We start from the raw sequence: 18377 nt of genomic DNA, 5'->3' as shown, positions 1-18377 counted from the left end.
AGCTAGCATGACATGTCTCTGTTGCCTCTAGATATTCTTGCCATACTATCTTATTTTTCCCTTATATCCAACAAATATTGAGATCCTTCTATGTCTATTCCGTTCTTCTGACTCATTTCACCCAGTTTAATACTCTTCTTTACCTGCATGTATAAGCAAATTCCATGACTTCATTTTTCCTAACAGCTGCACGGTATTCCTGTGCATGTATGTATCCAAAAGATTCTTTGTCCACTCATCTTATCCTGGGCAAATGGGTTGTTTCCAGATTAAGGCTGTCATAATAGTGTTTACCAAGTGTGATTAGTGAGCACACAGGCAGATTAAATATGAGCATGCCCTGGTGGGGCATGTGATAGTATATAAAAAAAATTAAAAAGGAAATATAAACTCATTGATGTTTCAGAGGAGTATGCTAGAGCGGGACCTTTTAAAAAGTCTCTTGTTTAGGAGCCACAAGGCAATGTCCAGGGTTCCTCCTGCTCTGCACAGAGGAATTGCACCTCGCTGCCTAAGGGACCTTCTTCTCGAGATGCCTGGGACTGAACTCAGGCCGGCGGCCTGAAGCGCACTAGCCCTCCCTCTGTCCTACCGATCAGGCCCCAGTGATGCCGGCTAAATGGCAAACAGGGCATTCCTCTTTCCAGTTCTGGGGCACCCCTACTGTCCTTCACACTTGTGCTCCTTGGCGCCACACTGCGCTCCAGCCGAGCCCCAGAGACGCGGCGCGTTCGGAAAGTCTTAGAAAGGGATCCTCCAGGTCGACTGGCGCCGCCTCCTTCAAGTCCCGGTGGCAGGCAGCGCTGTCCTTCCAGGGCAGGCCGTGGCGGGCTCGGGCTGGCCCTGGCCCTTTAAGACGCCGGCCGGAAGGCGATCGCGCGCCCGCGCCCGCCGTCCTCCGCCCTCCGCCCTCCGCGCGGGCCTGGGCGGAGTCGCCTTTGGCTGCCGGGCCGAGTTTCGGGGGCTCTCGCGGCCGCGGGCCCTCGGAGCCCCGATCGACTTCTCCCCGCCGAGCGTTTCGGGGGCTCCCGCAGGGCCCTCGGAGCCCCGATCGACTTCTCCCGGCGTGCGTCCGCCGCCACCCGACGCCCCGGAGCCGCGGTCTCGGCCCGGTGAGGCTGCAGCTCGAGACTCCCCGCGGCGCTCGCAGTGCGGGTCTGGTGCCGCCGGCCCGGCTCTGCGCCCTGGAGCGGGACGGGGCCGCGGGACGAAGAGCGACGGTCCTGCGCCACGGCGGCGCCTCCCGCCTCGGGGCGCCGGGACCCGGGCTGCGGGGGAAGGAGTTCATTCTGAGGGCGGGCTTGATGCGCAACGGTTGTTTGGCGAGGGAGAGTGGGCCGCACCCGGCAAGGTCGGGGCGCACGGGGCCACCCCTGAGCCTGCTTCGGAGCACACGCTTTCCCCTCGGGCCTGTGGCCCCCGTAAAGGTCTCTGGGTCGAAAGTCGGTTTTCGCTGCCTTAGGAGCTCTAGAAAGTGCCAGACACAGCTCCCATCGTGGTCCCGAGTGAGCGTTGTGCCTGTTAGGATGATTCTGCTGGACAGCGGGCTCGTTGGACGCCTTCCACACGTTCCTCACAAAGGAGCTGGTGGTGGTGGGTGGCGGCTTCAGTGGTGCGGATCTGGTTAGGATCCAGCAAGACCTAGAAGGAAGCAGCTGGGCAGGGTTGAGCTCCTTCCTTTGTTGCTCATGGCTTTGACTTTTCTCCAGGACTTTCCGCAACGTGCCTTGCTGCTGCTCTTTTGCTATAATCCAAGCTGAAGAAGATGGACTCACACCCTCTGACATTCTGTCCCCAGGTAAGGGTGCAGTGTGGACTCTTGAGAAATACAGGGTAGGAGGACAGGAGTGCAAAGCTCCCCAGAACCTGTGTGCTCAGAGATGTTTTATGAAGGAATCTGGGGGCACTGATCTCTGCAATTTGCTTTTTTGTTTTTTCTTTCAGGACCACGCCAGGTGGTGCTCAGACTTTCCTCTAGATTCAGTGTTCTTGGGGCACCCCTGGCTGGCCTAAGACCCTATTGGATGCCAGGTTCCTAGGGTTGAGTTGGTAATCTAAACCCAGGTGTTGGTGAGAAGGAGACTTTGATCCCAGGACTTCTGTCATGAAGGCATCATTCCTGCCTCACTTGGGGAAAATGCTCTTTGATTCTTTCTCATTTATGGGTACATGCAGTGAAAAGGGAGTTCTTCTGGCAATGCACTCTATAATCATACCTAATTGCTGAGGGGCTTATGGAGTGTCGAGGATTCAGCCTGTCACAGACTCATCCGACGCCAGCACCTTCCCAATTGGTCTTACTGTTACAGCCCAAGTTTCTATTATTTTGCTGCTGCTCCCAGATGCCAGCTGAATGCCCATGGCCATTTCTCATCTCTGTAGTATCCAAGTTCCTTTTTTGTCTACTTCTCTGGACAGAGACAGAACATTTTTGCCAACATACTTTGAGTATAATGTTGCTATGTAATAAAAACAATCAAGCATCATAGCAATTAGGATCATTCACTAGGCTAGCTGACAACTTTAAAAACTAGTAAGTTATGCATTTCCCCGAATTCTGCAAACTAATATTAAACCACTGAAGTTGGAAACGAAACTTTTTGTTTACAGTGGGACATAGAATAAAACAGTAGGGGCGGGAGAGACAGTATGGAAGTAAGGGCGTTTGCCTTTTCATGCAGAAGGTCATTAGTTCAAATCCCGCAACCATATGGTCCCCTGAGCCTGCCAAGAGCAATTTCTGAGCTTGGAGCTCGGAGTAAACCCAGTGCGCTGCCAGGTGTGACCCACAAACCAAAAAATAAGTAAATTAATTAATTGAAGAAAAGAATAAAACAGTAGCTATTAGATCCATAGAGAGAAAACACAGTCTAACATAGTGACAGATGCAAATAGGGTCAAGAGATTAGCCCAGAAAAAGTTAATTTTTTGAGGTAATGCAGATGTAGGAGGTTATAAAAGCAGCTCCTCCTCAATTGGGCATAGTTAGGTCTTGGATACTCCATCTCCACCTTTTGTGGTAGCTGCTGGGTCTCCTTCATAAGTACTGCAGGTGTGGGGCTCAAGATTCTCGCCAAAAGTGCCTCCAGTAGAAGAAAAATGGTAGACACCAGCTCTGGGATGCTGCTCAGAGTCTTTGGCTCTCTCCCCCTTCACTGCCTGCTTCTGTCCTGTCTGAGGCCTCTGTCACCATAGGTAGTGGGGCAGCTGAGTGAGGCCAGGAATGAATCAATGGAACCTATGCAGATTGGGATTATATCGACTACCTTTCACTGTACTCAGCCTGGTTCAGATACATCAGTAGCTTTTGGACTCCTCTCTTCAGGATATCAAACTCCACAGTCTCCCACTTCCAACACTACAAAGAATCTTCCTGGGATTGTTTTTCTTAATAGCTGTCTAGTGAACAAAAGCATCTCATTTGGTGTCATTTCTGTTGATAAATATGTAACCATTCCAGACATTGAACCATTTGACAGTGTCCAGGACTTGAATGGCCAGCACCATCTTGTCTACCTGACTCAGTGCTTGGGGCATAGGTGTATCTTTGGTTGAACTGTTTTCAGACATTGAGTCTGCAGAGACGATAGCTGGCTTGTCATTCTTGGGAGATGGGGGTTTCTCTGGTTTAGTGTCAGTTGTAAATGATAAATTATCAGTTCTGGGAAGGCCTTTAGATCGAGAACTAGTCACCACTGGGAAGGCGCTCTTCTCCTCTCGTGGGTATGGGTCCAGAAGAATCTCTAGGGAGCCTGGTACGTATAGTCCTGATGAGAAATGCAGGTAGATGGACCAGAACAAGACGAAAACCATTCAGAACGGGGCCATGTATACCGATGTTCCAGAAAGGGCACAATACATTCAGTCCAGCTCGAAGGGAACATCATGGTGATTATCCACCAGAGGGGTCAAGTCATTCACAATGGTTGAATTCTTCTTGGTTCTTGATTTGCTGTTTGAGTTGCCAGTTGTAAAAAATTACACACACGAACTGTATTTCCAAACCCAGGTGAATGAGTCTGAATCAGGGTCGTGCATGAAATAGTCTAAACCAGGCGAGGGTGAAACAAATATATCTGATAATCTACCTTATATGAAGAGCGAGCTGCCTACCAGAACTGTCATTTTTATTGAGTACAGACCACCCCCAATGTGGGAGCTTAATGACAGAGTTAGGGCAGATAGCTCAGGCTATCTGATCCAGTCTTGCCCAGGTTTACATATAATACAATCTTTGTTTTAGGGAGAACAAATTTTAAAAAAGAGATACAAAGAATTCAGGGATGATCTTTGTTTTGGGTAAAATTAAGTGTAAACTAACAGGTGTGTGTGTTACATTTGGGGACATACCCAGAGTTGCTTTTTCCGCTATTTCTGGCTCTGTAGCCAAGCATTCACTCATCATTGCTAAGTGAATCTATGTAGAAGGTTTGGCCCTGGGTGGTTTGTGTGCTGAGCAGCACTCCAAGAACTTTGTAGAATTCTGTCAGCATATCACGTTGGCTTATCTGCTTTCTAGCACTATGTCTGGGATCATCCCCTCTAGGTGCCCTTGGAGAGAGAGACATGGAGGGTGGGGTGATCTCAGGGCAGAGAGGAGAGGCCCTGAGTCCTTGTAGGACACTATGGGGTCCTTACCTCTCCCCAGGGTCCTGGCTGAGACTTGCCTCTGACCCCTCTTCCTTTGTGTGCATCAGGCTACGGTGACTTTCTCTGATGTGGCCGTGAGCTTCTCACAGGAGGAGTGGCCATGCCTGGATGCCTCTCAGAGGAAGCTCTACAGAGACGTGATGCTGGAGACCTATGAGCACCTTCGGGCTGTAGGTGAGAGCTTCCCTGGGACCTCCTCTGTGGCCTACATCCCAGGGTAGGAATGTGCCGGGAATCAGGCAGGGATCTGGGTTAAAGTTCCCTGAGATCAAGCCCCTTCCTGTTGTTTTGACTTTCCAGTCCTTGACTTTATTTCTTAGATGAGTAAAAATGTGTGTGTGTTATATATTATATATGGAAAAAAATATATATGGGGTTTTTTTTTGTCTTTTTTTTTTTGTTTTTAGTTTTTGGGCCACACCCGGTGATGCTCAGAGATTATTCCTGGTTATGTGTTCAGAAATTGCTCCTGGCAGGCTCAGGGGACCATATGGGATGCCGGGATTGAACCCAGGTTCGTCCTTAGATTCCCACGTGCAAGGCAGACACCCTACTGTTGTAGGTAGCTATCTCTCTGCCCACCCTCTTATATTTTTGTGTCTTTTTAGCGACCAGAGAAATCATTCATATGTTATGTCAGGGGTTTGCCATATTGCTCAAATGTGTTTGGTCCATGTCTCTGCATATGCTTCCCTGAATTTGCCAGGTGTCCTCCCTGAACACAGACCCAGGAGTCTGCCCTATTTACAGGTCGGTTTGAGTGAAAGCGATATGCTTTCATGAACTGGGGGGATCTTAGCTACATCTGTGTGTGCTCAGGACTTACTCTGGATTCTGAGTTCTGGGATCCCTCTTTTTTTTTTTTGGTTTTTGGGCCACACCCAGTGACGCTCAGGGGTTACTCCTGGCTATGTGCTCAGAAGTCGCTCCTGGCTTGGGGGACCATATGGGACGCCGGGGGATCGAACCGTGGTCCGTCTAGGCTAGCGCAGGCAAGGCAGGCACCTTACCTCTAGCGCCACCGCCCAGCCCCTGGGATCCCTCTTGATGGGTTTAGGAGAACATATAGGGAGGTAGTGATCATTCCTGGGTTGGCCTAGTTTATGTACTCCCCTCTCTGTTATTGTTTCAATCCTTATGAGACTGACTGGAAAATTTATAAGTGATTTAAGTTCTTTTCCTGATTTCAAAAGATCCTGCCTGGAGCACATTCTGGGGCCTCTCCTTTGTCTCTTGGGACATTATGCTGTCAGGGATGAAATCTGATACTGCTGCATGCAGAGCAGGTTCCCAAACTGTTGCCTTCTGTGCCTGTCAAGGGACAGTTTTGACCTTTCTGTTTATGTATTTGGACCATACAGGCAGTCCAAGGCTTATGTCCAGGTCTGCATTCAGGAATCACTTCTGGTTGGGCTTGGATTCTATTTGGACTGGGGATTGAAGCATTGTCAACTCTTTTTTTTTTTTTTTTTTTTTTTTTTGGCCACACCCGTTTGACGCTCAGGGGTTACTCCTGGCTATGTGCTTAGAAATCGCCCCTGGCTTGGGGGGACCATATGGGACGCCGGGGGATCGAACCACGGTCCCCTTCCTTGGCTAGCACTTGCAAGGCAGACACCTTACCTCCAGCGCCACCTACCTGGCCCCAACATTGTCAACTCTTAGTAATAGGCTTGTTAGGCACTAGCCCTAACTACTGTAATATCACATAAGCCTCTCCTTTTTAAGACATGTCTGGGCCTTGGGGGTGCTTAGGTTTAATCCTGGCTCTTCACTTAGTGCTCACTTCCTGAGGGACTCAGGGACCTAGAGAGGGTGCCGTGGTCCAAATGCAGGTCGGTCATGTCCAAGGCCAGCACTGTCCTATTGCTCCCTATCCCCCCACTGTAGTATCCCGTCCCCTCGTTGGACTTTTTAATTTTAACCCATTCTCATCTGTGCATGTGCCTGTGGAGATCAGGATTCTGTTCTTCATCTTTTCTGTGATTTGGCCTCTTTTTTTTAGGGACCTCGTCTCATACGTGGGGTTCTGTCCCTTCCCTGTCTTTTAATTTGTGGTTCATCCTTTTGGGCAGGGCATTGTGGGGTGAAGCCTGCACTGATCTCTTGGTTGGAAGGAGGAGCCCTGGGGAGGCAGCAGAGAAACATGTTTGTGGGTGAGTGTGGGAAGAGTCCCTGGGTTGGGTGTGGAGTACCCTGGGCCTGTGTAAGATTGGGGCCCTCGATTCGGGGGAGGGTGTCTGACTCCCAGGTCATTGGTACAGGACCTCTCCTGCTCCTTTTCAAGTCCCAGAATGTTCTGGAACTTTGCTGTCTTGCCTTTGCTCTATCTGGTTTCTGTCTGGTTGTTAGGGCAGGTTCTGAGATTTGACCTTCGTTCCCTGTCTGTGCTCTCAGTGCTGCACAAACCCATGTCAGGGTGCACTTCTCAGGCCACTTTCTTCTTTTACTTTTAGTTCGGCCCATTGTTTTTGGATCATGATGGGGTTTTTGAGATCCTCAAGAAATGATTTTCTTTTTTTTTTTTTTTTTTTTGGTTTTTGGGCCACACCCAGCGTTGCTCAAGGGTTACTCCTGGCTGTCTGCTCAGAAATAGCTCCTGGCAGGCATGGGGGACCATATGGGACACCGGGATTCGAACCAACCACCTTTGGTCCTGGATTGGCTGCTTGCAAGGCAAACGCCACAGTGCTATCGGAAATGATTTTCTTTCCTCTTATTTTCAGAGTCACTGAATGATGGTACTTGGGATTATTCCTGGCCCCAATGCTTCCCTGTGGGTTCAAGGGGACATTATGTGGTGTTGGGAATTGAACTCGGGTCAGCAAACTAACAGCCTCCTGATGTGCTTTGTCTCTGGGCCACTTAACTATTTTTTGGTCTGTAGTTTTAAACCATTGATAAGTGAGCCCAGCACAAAATAATGTGGATTTTGACAAACTCCTCATCGTATAGCTCCCAATATCTCTTGCCTTTTCGTAATCAGCTGATTTAGCTATAGAAAGCAACATGTATTCACTCAACCATTGTTACTGCATTCAACCAGGTTTCATTTCAAATAATTCTTTTATTTAAATTATTTATGCACTGTGTTTACAGAAATGTTCATAGTTGAGTTTCAGTCATAAATTGTACACCACCCCTCACCATTTTATTTTCCTTCCTCCATTTTCCTCCCTTGCACCACCCAACTTAAAGGTCTCTGAGACTGGCATACTGTTCTCTCTATCATTGTCCCTGGTAGTTTTCAGTGCAGTTAGTACTCTAGCTGCATTCACTGCTCTTTGTGACTAGGTTCGTATCATAGGCTGGTCCTTCCAGCCCTTCTATCTATTGTCCTCTGGATATTATTACCATTCCATCTTTCATATATTTTATTATATCCACAGATGAGTGAGATTCTTCTATGTCTCTCTCTCCTTCTGATTTCAAAATATGAACATAATCATCTCCATGTCCAATCTATGTTTAATCAAATGTCATGACTTCATTTTCTCTCATGAATGCATGATATTCCATTGTATAGATGTACCACAGTTTCCACTCATCTGTTGTCGGACACCTGAGGTGTTTTCAGGTTCTTTCTATTATAAATAGTGCTGAAATGAACATAGAGTAGAGGGCATGTTAATGTGTTTTGTGCTCATAGGGTGTACCTGTGTTTTTGTGTGTCCTAGGAGTAGTATTGCTCGAGCATATGGGAACTCAATTTCCACTTTCTTGAGGCATATCCATATTGTTTTCCAGAAAGGCCAGACTAGACATCTTTTCTCTAGCAGTGAATGAAAGTTCCTTTATCCCTGCATCCACGCAGCACTGTCACTTGTTTTTAGAGGTGTCATGCTTGTGACTGGTTCCCAGTGATGCTGGGGGATTATTCACTACTGGGGATTTAAGCTGCGAGCAGATTGGGTGTTCTGCCCATTTTTTATTGTGGTCAAGGTTACGAGGTCACATCCAACAGTGCTCACATGGCGACACAGTGCTCGATGATTAAAACTAGGGCCTTTTCACTTGAATTCTGATTTTGCCCCTAACTATGAATTTTGGGCTTTTTGGAGAGAGGTTGAGCTTCACCTGTTAAATAATACTCAGGGAATACTCTTGGGTTTGTGTGCAGAGATCACTCCTGAATGTGCTTGGTGGACCAGATACAGTGTCAGGGATTGAACTGGGATTGGCCACAGGCCAGACAATAAAATGCAAACCTTATACTCTGTCTCTAGACCCTAAAATGCCATTTTAGATGGCAGACTCTCGATCTCTATTGGTACCACTCCAAGGTAGGTGTTTTCTAGCCATAGGAGTCACTAAGGATGATTTGACCCTCATAAGTCAAGAGTCACTAAATCTCTGGAGAGTAGAATATTTTTAGAACCTACATGACAGAGTAATATGATTTAAGGGTGTTGTGTATGAAAAGGTCATATAAGACCTTTTGTCAAAAAATTCCAGGATAGAGGTTAAAGCGATAGTACAGTGGTTAGAGTGTTGACTTTTATGCATTAACTCAGGTTAAATTCTAGAACTCTATGTAGTCTTCCCCAGCCAGCCAGGATTACTTGCTGACTTCAAAAACGGGAGTAACCCCTGATCACTGTGAGGTTTGGCCCAGAAACAGAAGCAAAGAAGTTTCTGGATACAGTCTTTCTGAATTTTGCAAGATGTAGTGAATGCAGATGGAATGACAAGAAACAGTTTAAGGGACAGAGGTATAGTAGAGCATTCCATACAGTTTTCTAAGCCTACCAGAATTGAGTACAGAGCTAAGAGTAAGCTCTGCGCACCTCTGGGTGTGGCCATAGTATCCAACCAAAGAAATCACCAGACTGTTTAGGAGCATGAAATATTTTCTCTTTCTTTATCAAGGAAAAGTGATAAACAAGGAAAGTGAGAACAGACTTTAGCCAGGAGATAGAGCTATGGTCCATAGAGCCTTGTACACATTTACTCTGACTCAAACCTTCCTCTTTCAGCAGAACCAACGCCAGAAATCCATCCCTGTCCCTTCTGCTCTCTGGCCTTCTCCATTCAAAACTTCCTCAGTCGTCACATGAAACTTAGTCATCCCTCTGGGATTCTCCCAGGAACATCTACTAGAAAGCAACTTCACTCAGAGAATTTTTGTCCACGTGATCAAAGCAAATTGCAGCATCATTCTGTACCATATAATGACAAAATTGAAGAACCAAGGAATGACATACATGAAAATCAAAACCACAAAGAAAGCTCCTTACCTTTGGCTGAGATTATAATGCATGAGAGAATTCCAACAACCTTTTCTAGTCTATTTTGCAGTCAAATAGGGAGCTCTAATAAACATGAGATGGCAATGAAGGAAGAAACTCACAGAGGGCACAAAAAAAATCCAAAGAAAACAGGTAGAGTAGTTGCACCTGGGCAGTGCTTCAAGGATGGATCAAATATCATTGCACACCAGAAGACTGAGACAGTTGAGAAGCCCTATGTTTGCAGGGAGTGTGGGCGAAGCTTCAGTCGGAGATCAAATCTCAATGCACACCAAAGGACTCTAACGGGGGAAAAGCCTCACATTTGTCAGGAGTGTGGGCGAGGCTTCAGTCGCAGATCACATCTCATTACACACCAGAGGACACACACTGGAGAGAAGCCTCATATTTGCAAGGAGTGTGGGCGAGGCTTAAGTCGGAGATCAACTCTCATCGCACACCAGAGAACACACACACGGGAGAATCTGCATGTTTGCTCAGAATGTGGGCGAGGCCTTCACTCTGAAATCATCCCTATCAGACACCAAACGATACACACAGGGGAGAAGCCCTATCTTTGCAGAGAGTGTGGCCGAGGATTCAGTCTTAGATCAACTCTTATCACACACCAGAGGATACACACTGGAGAGAAGCCTCATGTTTGCAAGGAGTGTGGACAAGACTTCAGATGGAAGAGATCTTTAATCATACACCAGAGGACACACACAGGGGAGAATCCCTATGTTTGCAGGGAGTGTGGGCGAGGCTTCACTCTGAAATCAAATCTTATCAGACACCAGTCCATACACTCAGGGGAGAAGCCCTATGTTTGCAAGGAGTGTGGGCGAGGCTTCACGTTGAGATCAACTCTCATCACACACCATAGGATACACACTGGAGAGAAGCCTCATGCTTGCAAGGAGTGTGGACAAGACTTCAGATGGAAGAGAACTTTAATCATACACCAGAGGACACACACAGGGGAGAATCCCTATGTTTGCAGGGAGTGTGGACAAGGCTTTACTCAGCAATCACATCTCATCAGACATCAGATGATACACATAGGGGAGAAGCCCTATGTTTGTAGGGAGTGTGGCCGAAGCTTCAGGCACAGTTCAAGTCTCATCGCACACCAGAGGATACACACAGGAGAGAAAACCCCATTTGTGCAGGGAGTGGTGGGCAAGGATTCAGGTTGGAGGTCAACTCTCATCACACACCAGAAGGCACACAGGGCAGAAAAGCTCTATGATTGCAGGGAGTGTGGGAAGGTTTCAGTTGCAAGTCACTACTCATCACACACCAGAGGACACACACAGGGAAGAAGCGTCATGTTTGCAGGGAGTGTGGGCGAGGTTTCAGTAAGCTGTCAAATCTTACCATGCACCAGAGAACACACACTGGAGAGAAACCCCATGTTTGCAGGGAGTGTGGGCAAGGCTTTACTCAGCAGTCACATCTTGTCACACACCAGAGGACACACGCAGGGGAGAAACCTCATGTTTGCAGGCAATGTGGGCGAGGTTTCAATTACAGGTGTCATCTCATCTCACACCAGAGGACACACACAGGGGAAAAGCCCTATATTTGCAGGGAGTGTGGACGAGGCTTCACTCACAAATCTTCTCTCATCACACATCTGAGAACACACACAGAAGAAAAGCCCCATGTTTGTAGGGAGTGTGGACGAGGCTTCACTCACAAATCATCTCTCATCACACATCTGAGCACACACACAGGAGAAAAGCCCCATGTTTGTAGGGAGTGTGGACGAGGCTTCAGTCGGAGGACACATCTCACCAGACACCAGAGGACACACACAGGGGAGAAACCCCATGTTTGCATGGAGTGTGGGCAAGCCTTCTGTCAGAGTTCAAATCTCATTGTCCACCAGAGGATACACAGAAGAGAAGCCTGTTTGTAGGAACGGTGGATGAGGCTTTCGTCTGAGCTCATATCTCATTTACCAGAGGACACACAAGCCCTGTACAGGAAGTATGGGTGAGGCTTCAGTTAGCTCTCACGTCTGAACACACACCAGAGGGTACACAGAGATGAGAAGCCCTATGTTTGTAGGAAAAATGGAAGAGACTTAAGATGGATGTCAACTTTTATCACACCAGAGGAAACACAGGTTAGAAGCCTTGTGCTTGAATCATTAGTGACTTGTGTATAGTAAATAGCATTTCAGCATCCACAGAAAAGAAATGAAATCACCAGAATCTGCATAACAGCTGAGAAGGTGGCCAGCCAGCTAAATGTAGTGACAGCTCACTCTTCCATATTTTGCACTGTTCACTAATAAACTTTGTTTTCAACAAGTGTTGATATCTAATATCCCCCCCCCCAAACTCATGCTGTCATCCAATCCTAAAAATCATCAGTTCCTCAAAAAGTATCTGAGAGCAGTCAGGTTAAGTTATTAATAAATTGATTCCTAGACCCAGAAAGAGAAACTTCAGGTTAAAGACGAAGTCAAGGAAGGAAACATCTAGATCTGGAAAATACAATCTTTTGTGTATTCGTGTTTGTTTTGGGGTCACTCCTGGCAGTCCCCACGTCTGTCTTCTTGCTTTGTGTTCATATTTATGTGTGGGTGGATCAAATGGATTGCTAGATATCAAACCCTGGTCAGTCACATGCAAAACAATTGATCTACCCAGTGAACCATCACTCCAGTACCAAGACTTCTATAAGACATCAGTTACTATGTTCTCTTTACGTGGATGCTTCTAGCAGGAGTAGGTGTGTCTTGTGCTTTTGGAAGAAAGGACACAGTAACTTCCTGGGCAGCCCCACTCAGGTAACACCACACACTTCGTATATTCTGTAACTTCAGCTAGGTTATCTTGGTTCTGGTGGAGCAGTAGGAAACTGTTTTCAGAAATACAGAAAAGTAGTGTGTGTGTATGGGGGGGGGGGATGACAAACTTCTAGGTGAGTGTTATATTCTTGTCCCTCTAAAAGTTACTCTGCATGACTGAAACCCAAACACAATCATGTATGTAATTAAGGTGTTTAAATAAATTTATAAAAAAAAATAAAAGTTACTCTGCAGGGTTGAGAATTTGCTCAGAAGAGCAGAAGGCCCTTTTTCTCATCTGCAGTAGAGCACATTTCTAATATGACCACTTCCTGCCACCATAGCCTTTCTTGAAAAATGGAGTGTGCAGCCTCAAAGCTGAGTCATGAAAAGGTATTCTGGGTTTAGCCTTCTACCCCAAGATACTGACCACTGCCTTCCCACTCATTGGTGCATTGGCTTGGTCTTTATCCTGTTGCTGGAGGAGTTCAGAGGTGGGGTGTGAGGTAAATGGTAACCATCAGTGGGTTACTGCAGGTTTCTCTCCAGTGACTTATAGGGTGTGTCTATCACCAGGAATAGGTTCGAAGCTGTGCCCAGAAATGGGCTTTCATGCCATCTTGGTTATAACTTGAAATTAAAATTCTTGCCTACATTTCCCCTTAGACAGGAGTCGGCAACCTGCAGCTCCAGAGCTGCATTTGCCCACAGCTCCTACAGCAGGGTTGATGGCAGGAGGGCAGGGAGCAGCATCACTTAAATATTTTAATTGGCTATTAATTTGCACAAATATGTCTTGCATTGTTAAGTGAAAAAGTTCCTTTTTCAGATCGACAGCCAACTGCACAATCCTGTATATAGCATTAAGAAAGAATGCTTGCAGTGCTGTATTTGTTTTAATTGTTGTCATGGTTTTGCTTCTCCCAGGTTTTTTTTTTTTTTCCCTTTCGGAAATGAGTCCAAATGGCTCTTTATGTCTTAAAGGTTGCTGGACCCCGTCCTAGGATTTCTGTCTATGGATTACCATGTGACTTCTTAAATCTTCATAATCTATCCGATCTCTGATCTCTGAATTCCGACTTGATCATCTGATGTACAAAAGAAGACTTTCAGAGAACCTTACAGCATGTACTTTTTGGATGGTGAAATAATCTTACCTGGAGCTTGTAGTTGACTCATGTTTTGGATAAAGACACCTGCTTTTTAGGCTTAAAAGTTTTTTATTTACATTTTTTCTCTTGATGTGCCATGCAAATTGCTGCTTTTTGTTTAGTTTAGGTTTTTCCTTGTCTTTTTAGGGCCTATTACTTATTTTCTATTTTGTTTTAAATTTTTTTTTTAGTATTTTTTCTTGTTTTTGGGCCACATCCAGTGGCACTCAGGGGCTACTCCAGACTATGTGCTCAGAAATTGCTCCTGGCTTGGGGAATCATATAGGACCCTGGGAGATCAAACTGCAGTGCCTCCCAGGCTAGCAAAGGCAAGGCAGATGCCTAACCTGCACCACCACTCCGGCCCCTTGTTTTAATTTTTTTAAAGGCTTAATAAAGGGGAATTGTGAGATAAAGGCTTTTGATATATTTCCCATTTGTATCTGTGTTCGCCTTGCCTGCCTTTTCCCATTCCACTGAAGGGAGAGGTTTTGTTGCGTGCTAAATAAATGGGAGACAGAAGTGCCCCAGAAGGAGCTTTTTCTTCTAGGCTTGCAATTCCATTTGTGGAGCTTCTGGCTTGTAGGTGAACAGCTTGTGGTGCAAACTTCTTGCCTCCTACAACCTTCATATCTGATTGTATTACTCATTGTGGATTACTACAACTGGAATATCATCTATCCTCATTGGATAGTGGAAATGGGATTTCCATTTCTCGTTTGGGAATTGTGGAACAACCAAACTGTATCCCAACATGGGGCAATGCTGCATCCACTAGGTCATCATCCACTAGAGAGACCATCACCAAGACCTAGATTTATCCCCAGTCCAGCTTTGAGCATCCACAGCCACTGCTGACACCAGTGCTTCCATGAAAAAAAATTAAATCTAGAAGGGAAGAACTAGGTTTATGGCATATAGAAAGGCAGAACTGAGGCAAGAGGAGTGAACCAGCTACCTCCATTACTTTCATCCAGTCACTTGGTCACAGCAACTGCCACAGCAGCCAAGGCTAAGCCTACCTAGGAAAGTGCATTGCCGGCTTTCTAGGGACCATGGCTGAGAAGGTGGAGGGTGACCAAGACTCAAGAACAGCAGAGCTCTTTACAACTGTGGTAGGGTGAGCCTCAGGCAGGAGCAGGTCAAACAAGACAATCAAGGTTTCTGAAACTTGGTACATTTGTCTTCAAACCCACACCTTAGTGCTGTTTGAGTATAAAAAACTTCTAAAAATTATCTTTTATTCCTAGTGTCCCACTTCCACAAATCATAATCCCACTAGGCCTGCTATTGTTTGCTTTTTTGTTTGTTTTTATGTTGGGGTCACATCAGGATGTGAAGAAGGCTTTTCTTGGCTCTTCAGTCAATTAGCACTTAAGACAGTAACTGTGGGATTATATGGGGTTCCAGTGATCAAAACTGTGTCAGTGTTGTGCATGGCAATTTCCCTATCCATTGTACTATCACTATGGCTCCATTCCTCTTGTGTTTGTATTTTGATTTGTGGGGGCATGTTTGTGGGCCATACCAGCATCACTCGGGTTATTCCTGACATGGATTATTTCTATAAAAATCAAACTGGTTACATAGAATATAGGCACTTATTTTGCATAAGGCTAACCCTATTTCAATTTCAACATTTGGCAGCCCATAATCCAGCAAGAGGTGTCTTGAGCACCACTAGTGACCCAAAAATACAACTCAGACTCATAATTTACTGAGGAAAAAACTTTTCCTTTCTCCTTTTGGGTCACATTCAGTGGTGCTCAGAACTTACTCCTGGCTCTGCAATCAGGAATCAGTTCAGGCAGTGTTCAGCGGATTATGTGGGATGCCAGAGATTCAAACCTGGGCTGACCCCTGTGAGGCATTTGCCCTACTCAATACTATTTCTATGGCCTAGAAAGCATTTAATTTAATTCAATTCCACTTTAGCCAAAAACAGCAATGCTCAGAATCCTGGCTCAGGGAACCAATCATATGGGATGCTAGAAATCAAACCCAAGTTGGCTGCATTCAAGGCAAGTGCCCTACTCACTATGGCTCCAGGCCCAGAGTGCACTTTTCAAATAACTGGAGTTTTGGAGAGTGAGGCCCCACCCAGTGCTTCTCAAGAATCACTCTTGGGTCTGTGCTAAAGTGTGACCCCTGACAATGTTCGGGAAGCCATACTTGATGCCCAGTATTCAAATTGGAGTCAGCACCTTACCTGCTGTACTATCTCTCTAGTCTTTTCTGTTCTCTTTAGTTTTTTAGAGGTAGTTTATTTCATTAGTCAGTGAAAACTATGTATCATTGTGAAGTGTACATCTTAAGATTAACTTTAGCCAGTTTTCGTTTTGGATTTTAATCAGATTACAAAAGCAATTTTGGTATAGGAGAGTTAGCACAGCGGTAAGGTCTATGCCTTGCATGAGGCTGACCAGGGGGAAGGGGGGAATCCACTTCGATTCCTGGCATCCCATATGGTCCCCCAGCCTGCCAGGGATGATTTCTTTTCTTTTTTTTTGGGGGGGGGGTCACACCCGGCAGCCCTCAGGAGCTACTCCTGGCTCTATGCTCAGAAATGGCTCCTGGCAGGCCCTAGGGGACCATATGGGATGCCGGAATTTGAACCACTGACCTTCTGCATGCAAGGCAAACACCTTACCTCCATGCTATCTCTCCAGCCCCCAGGGGTGATTTCTGAGTGCAGAGCAAGAATTAACCCCTGAGCTCTGCTGGCTGTGTCCCAAAGACTAATCAATCATTCAATAAATAAATGTAGGGCATTTGTCTTATAGGTAGCTGACCCAAGTTATCCCTGGCATCCCATTTAGTCTCTCAAGGCCTGTGTTTGGAAATGGCTTTACACTGTAGTGGACCATGCAATACCAGGAACTGAACCCTGGACCTCCACATACACAGCATACATTCAACCTTTGGGACCGTTTCTCAATTTCAACAACTTACTTTTTTTCTGATAATATGCAGTTACTTAAAAAATAAGTTCAGGTTAAGGCCAGAGAGATACTTGTCTTACACATGGCTAACCTGAATTTAATCCCCAGCACCACAGATGGTCCCCTCAGCCCTGCCAGGAGTGTTCCCTAAGTACAGCCCTGAGTATAGCCGAATGTGTTAAGTTTTTTGTTGTTGTTGGGTTTATTTTTGGGGGGGTCACATCACAGTGCTCAGGGGTTACTTCTGGCTCTGCTCAGAAATCGCTCCTGGCAGGCTCAGGGACCATATGGGATGCCAGGATTCAAACCACACCCTGTCCTGGGTTGGCTGAGTGCAACACAAATGCCCTATTGCTGTGCTATCTCTCCGGCTCCACTAATTATTTTTTAATCCAAAAATGGAGCACCAGAATATTATGAAAATTCTCTAGAATATAAATGGCTTGAACTTTGGCAATTTATGTATGTGTGAACTAGAAGCTTTATTATAGAAACATGAAGGAGTGGTAATGGAGAAATAGGACACCAGCAGGGCTCTTACCTTGCACACATGTCCAGCCCCAGGTTAGATCCCCCAAATATATAAGGTTCCACGAGCCCCACAAGGAGTGATTTATGAGTGCAAATGTAGAAGCTCTGGGCTGAACACTGGGTGGGTATGTCCCCTCCTCAAGGAAAAAAAAAAGCAAAAGGGGAGAGATAGCACATTTCAGGGAGAAGGGTAGGCAAGTCAATGAAATCCACCTTTTTAAGAAAAAGGAAATGGAGAAAGGTTTGACATATTCCTTCCCTTTTTTTTTTTTTTGAAATACGCAATAGAGAATATACAGGTTGAAGAGATAAACTTAAAAACTAGACAAAGAAGGGCTGAAGTGATAGCCCAGCAGTAAAGCATTAGCTTTGCACAGGGCCTACTCGGGATGGACCGGGGTTTGATTCCCCAAGTCTGCCAGGAGCGATTCTGACTGCAGAGCCAGGAATAACCCCTGAGCACCACTGAGTGTGCCCCCCCCCCAAAGTATAAAAAAAGGGTATACATATCCTCTAAGTCTTTTGAGATACTCTAAGGAGATGATAAATTCCGGATCACAACTTCGGCAACACAGTTTTGGGGAGTCTGGGAAAATGACTCACAGCAGTCACACATCAGGAAATGTCCTAGAGCTGAGGATCTCTCAAAAGTTGAAACCAGTTGTAAGCAACAGTTTATGATGAAATGAAGGGGCAGAGGGTGGCCATGAGAACACCTCAGCAACAGTGGTGCACCTGCCTTCTTTGAGGATGACTCAAGTTCAAAGACGAGTGACTCCGACAACAGCAACAGCCAGGGCAGTGACATAGAGACCATGCAGATGAGCCACTGGAGAGGACAGGACCATGAGCAGTTCACACACCAATGGTGTGGCCCGAGCCCACTCTCCATGCAGTGGGTGATCCACAAAAAGTCCAGCTGGGATGATTTATATTAATGCTTCAAATTTGCACTGGAGCAGTACCATAAGCACCAGTGTGACTGTTGCAGCAGTAGTGGCAGCATCTTCTTCCCGGGAGAAAGAAATGGGCATATACAAGAAGGAAGAGCTAAATAGACAGACATTACATA

General features: G+C 46.1%; 1 protein-coding gene across 1 annotated transcript; it reads left to right on the top strand.

The window, feature by feature from the left end:
- Window positions 1–4673: 4673 nt before the first annotated feature.
- On the top strand, window positions 4674–11909 carry LOC125996007 (zinc finger protein OZF-like). Its single transcript, XM_049764962.1, has 3 exons — window positions 4674–4824; window positions 9627–10393; window positions 10646–11909. Exons 1-3 carry the CDS (start codon window positions 4791–4793, stop codon window positions 11519–11521), a joined length of 1677 nt encoding a protein of 558 aa, XP_049620919.1. The 5' UTR covers window positions 4674–4790; the 3' UTR covers window positions 11522–11909.
- The last annotated feature ends 6468 nt before the right edge of the window (window positions 11910–18377 follow it).

Source organism: Suncus etruscus, chromosome 18, assembly GCF_024139225.1.
Source record: "Suncus etruscus isolate mSunEtr1 chromosome 18, mSunEtr1.pri.cur, whole genome shotgun sequence".
In the NCBI taxonomy this organism is placed as follows: domain Eukaryota; kingdom Metazoa; phylum Chordata; class Mammalia; order Eulipotyphla; family Soricidae; genus Suncus; species Suncus etruscus.
This window is presented reverse-complemented; position numbering and strand designations above follow the sequence as displayed.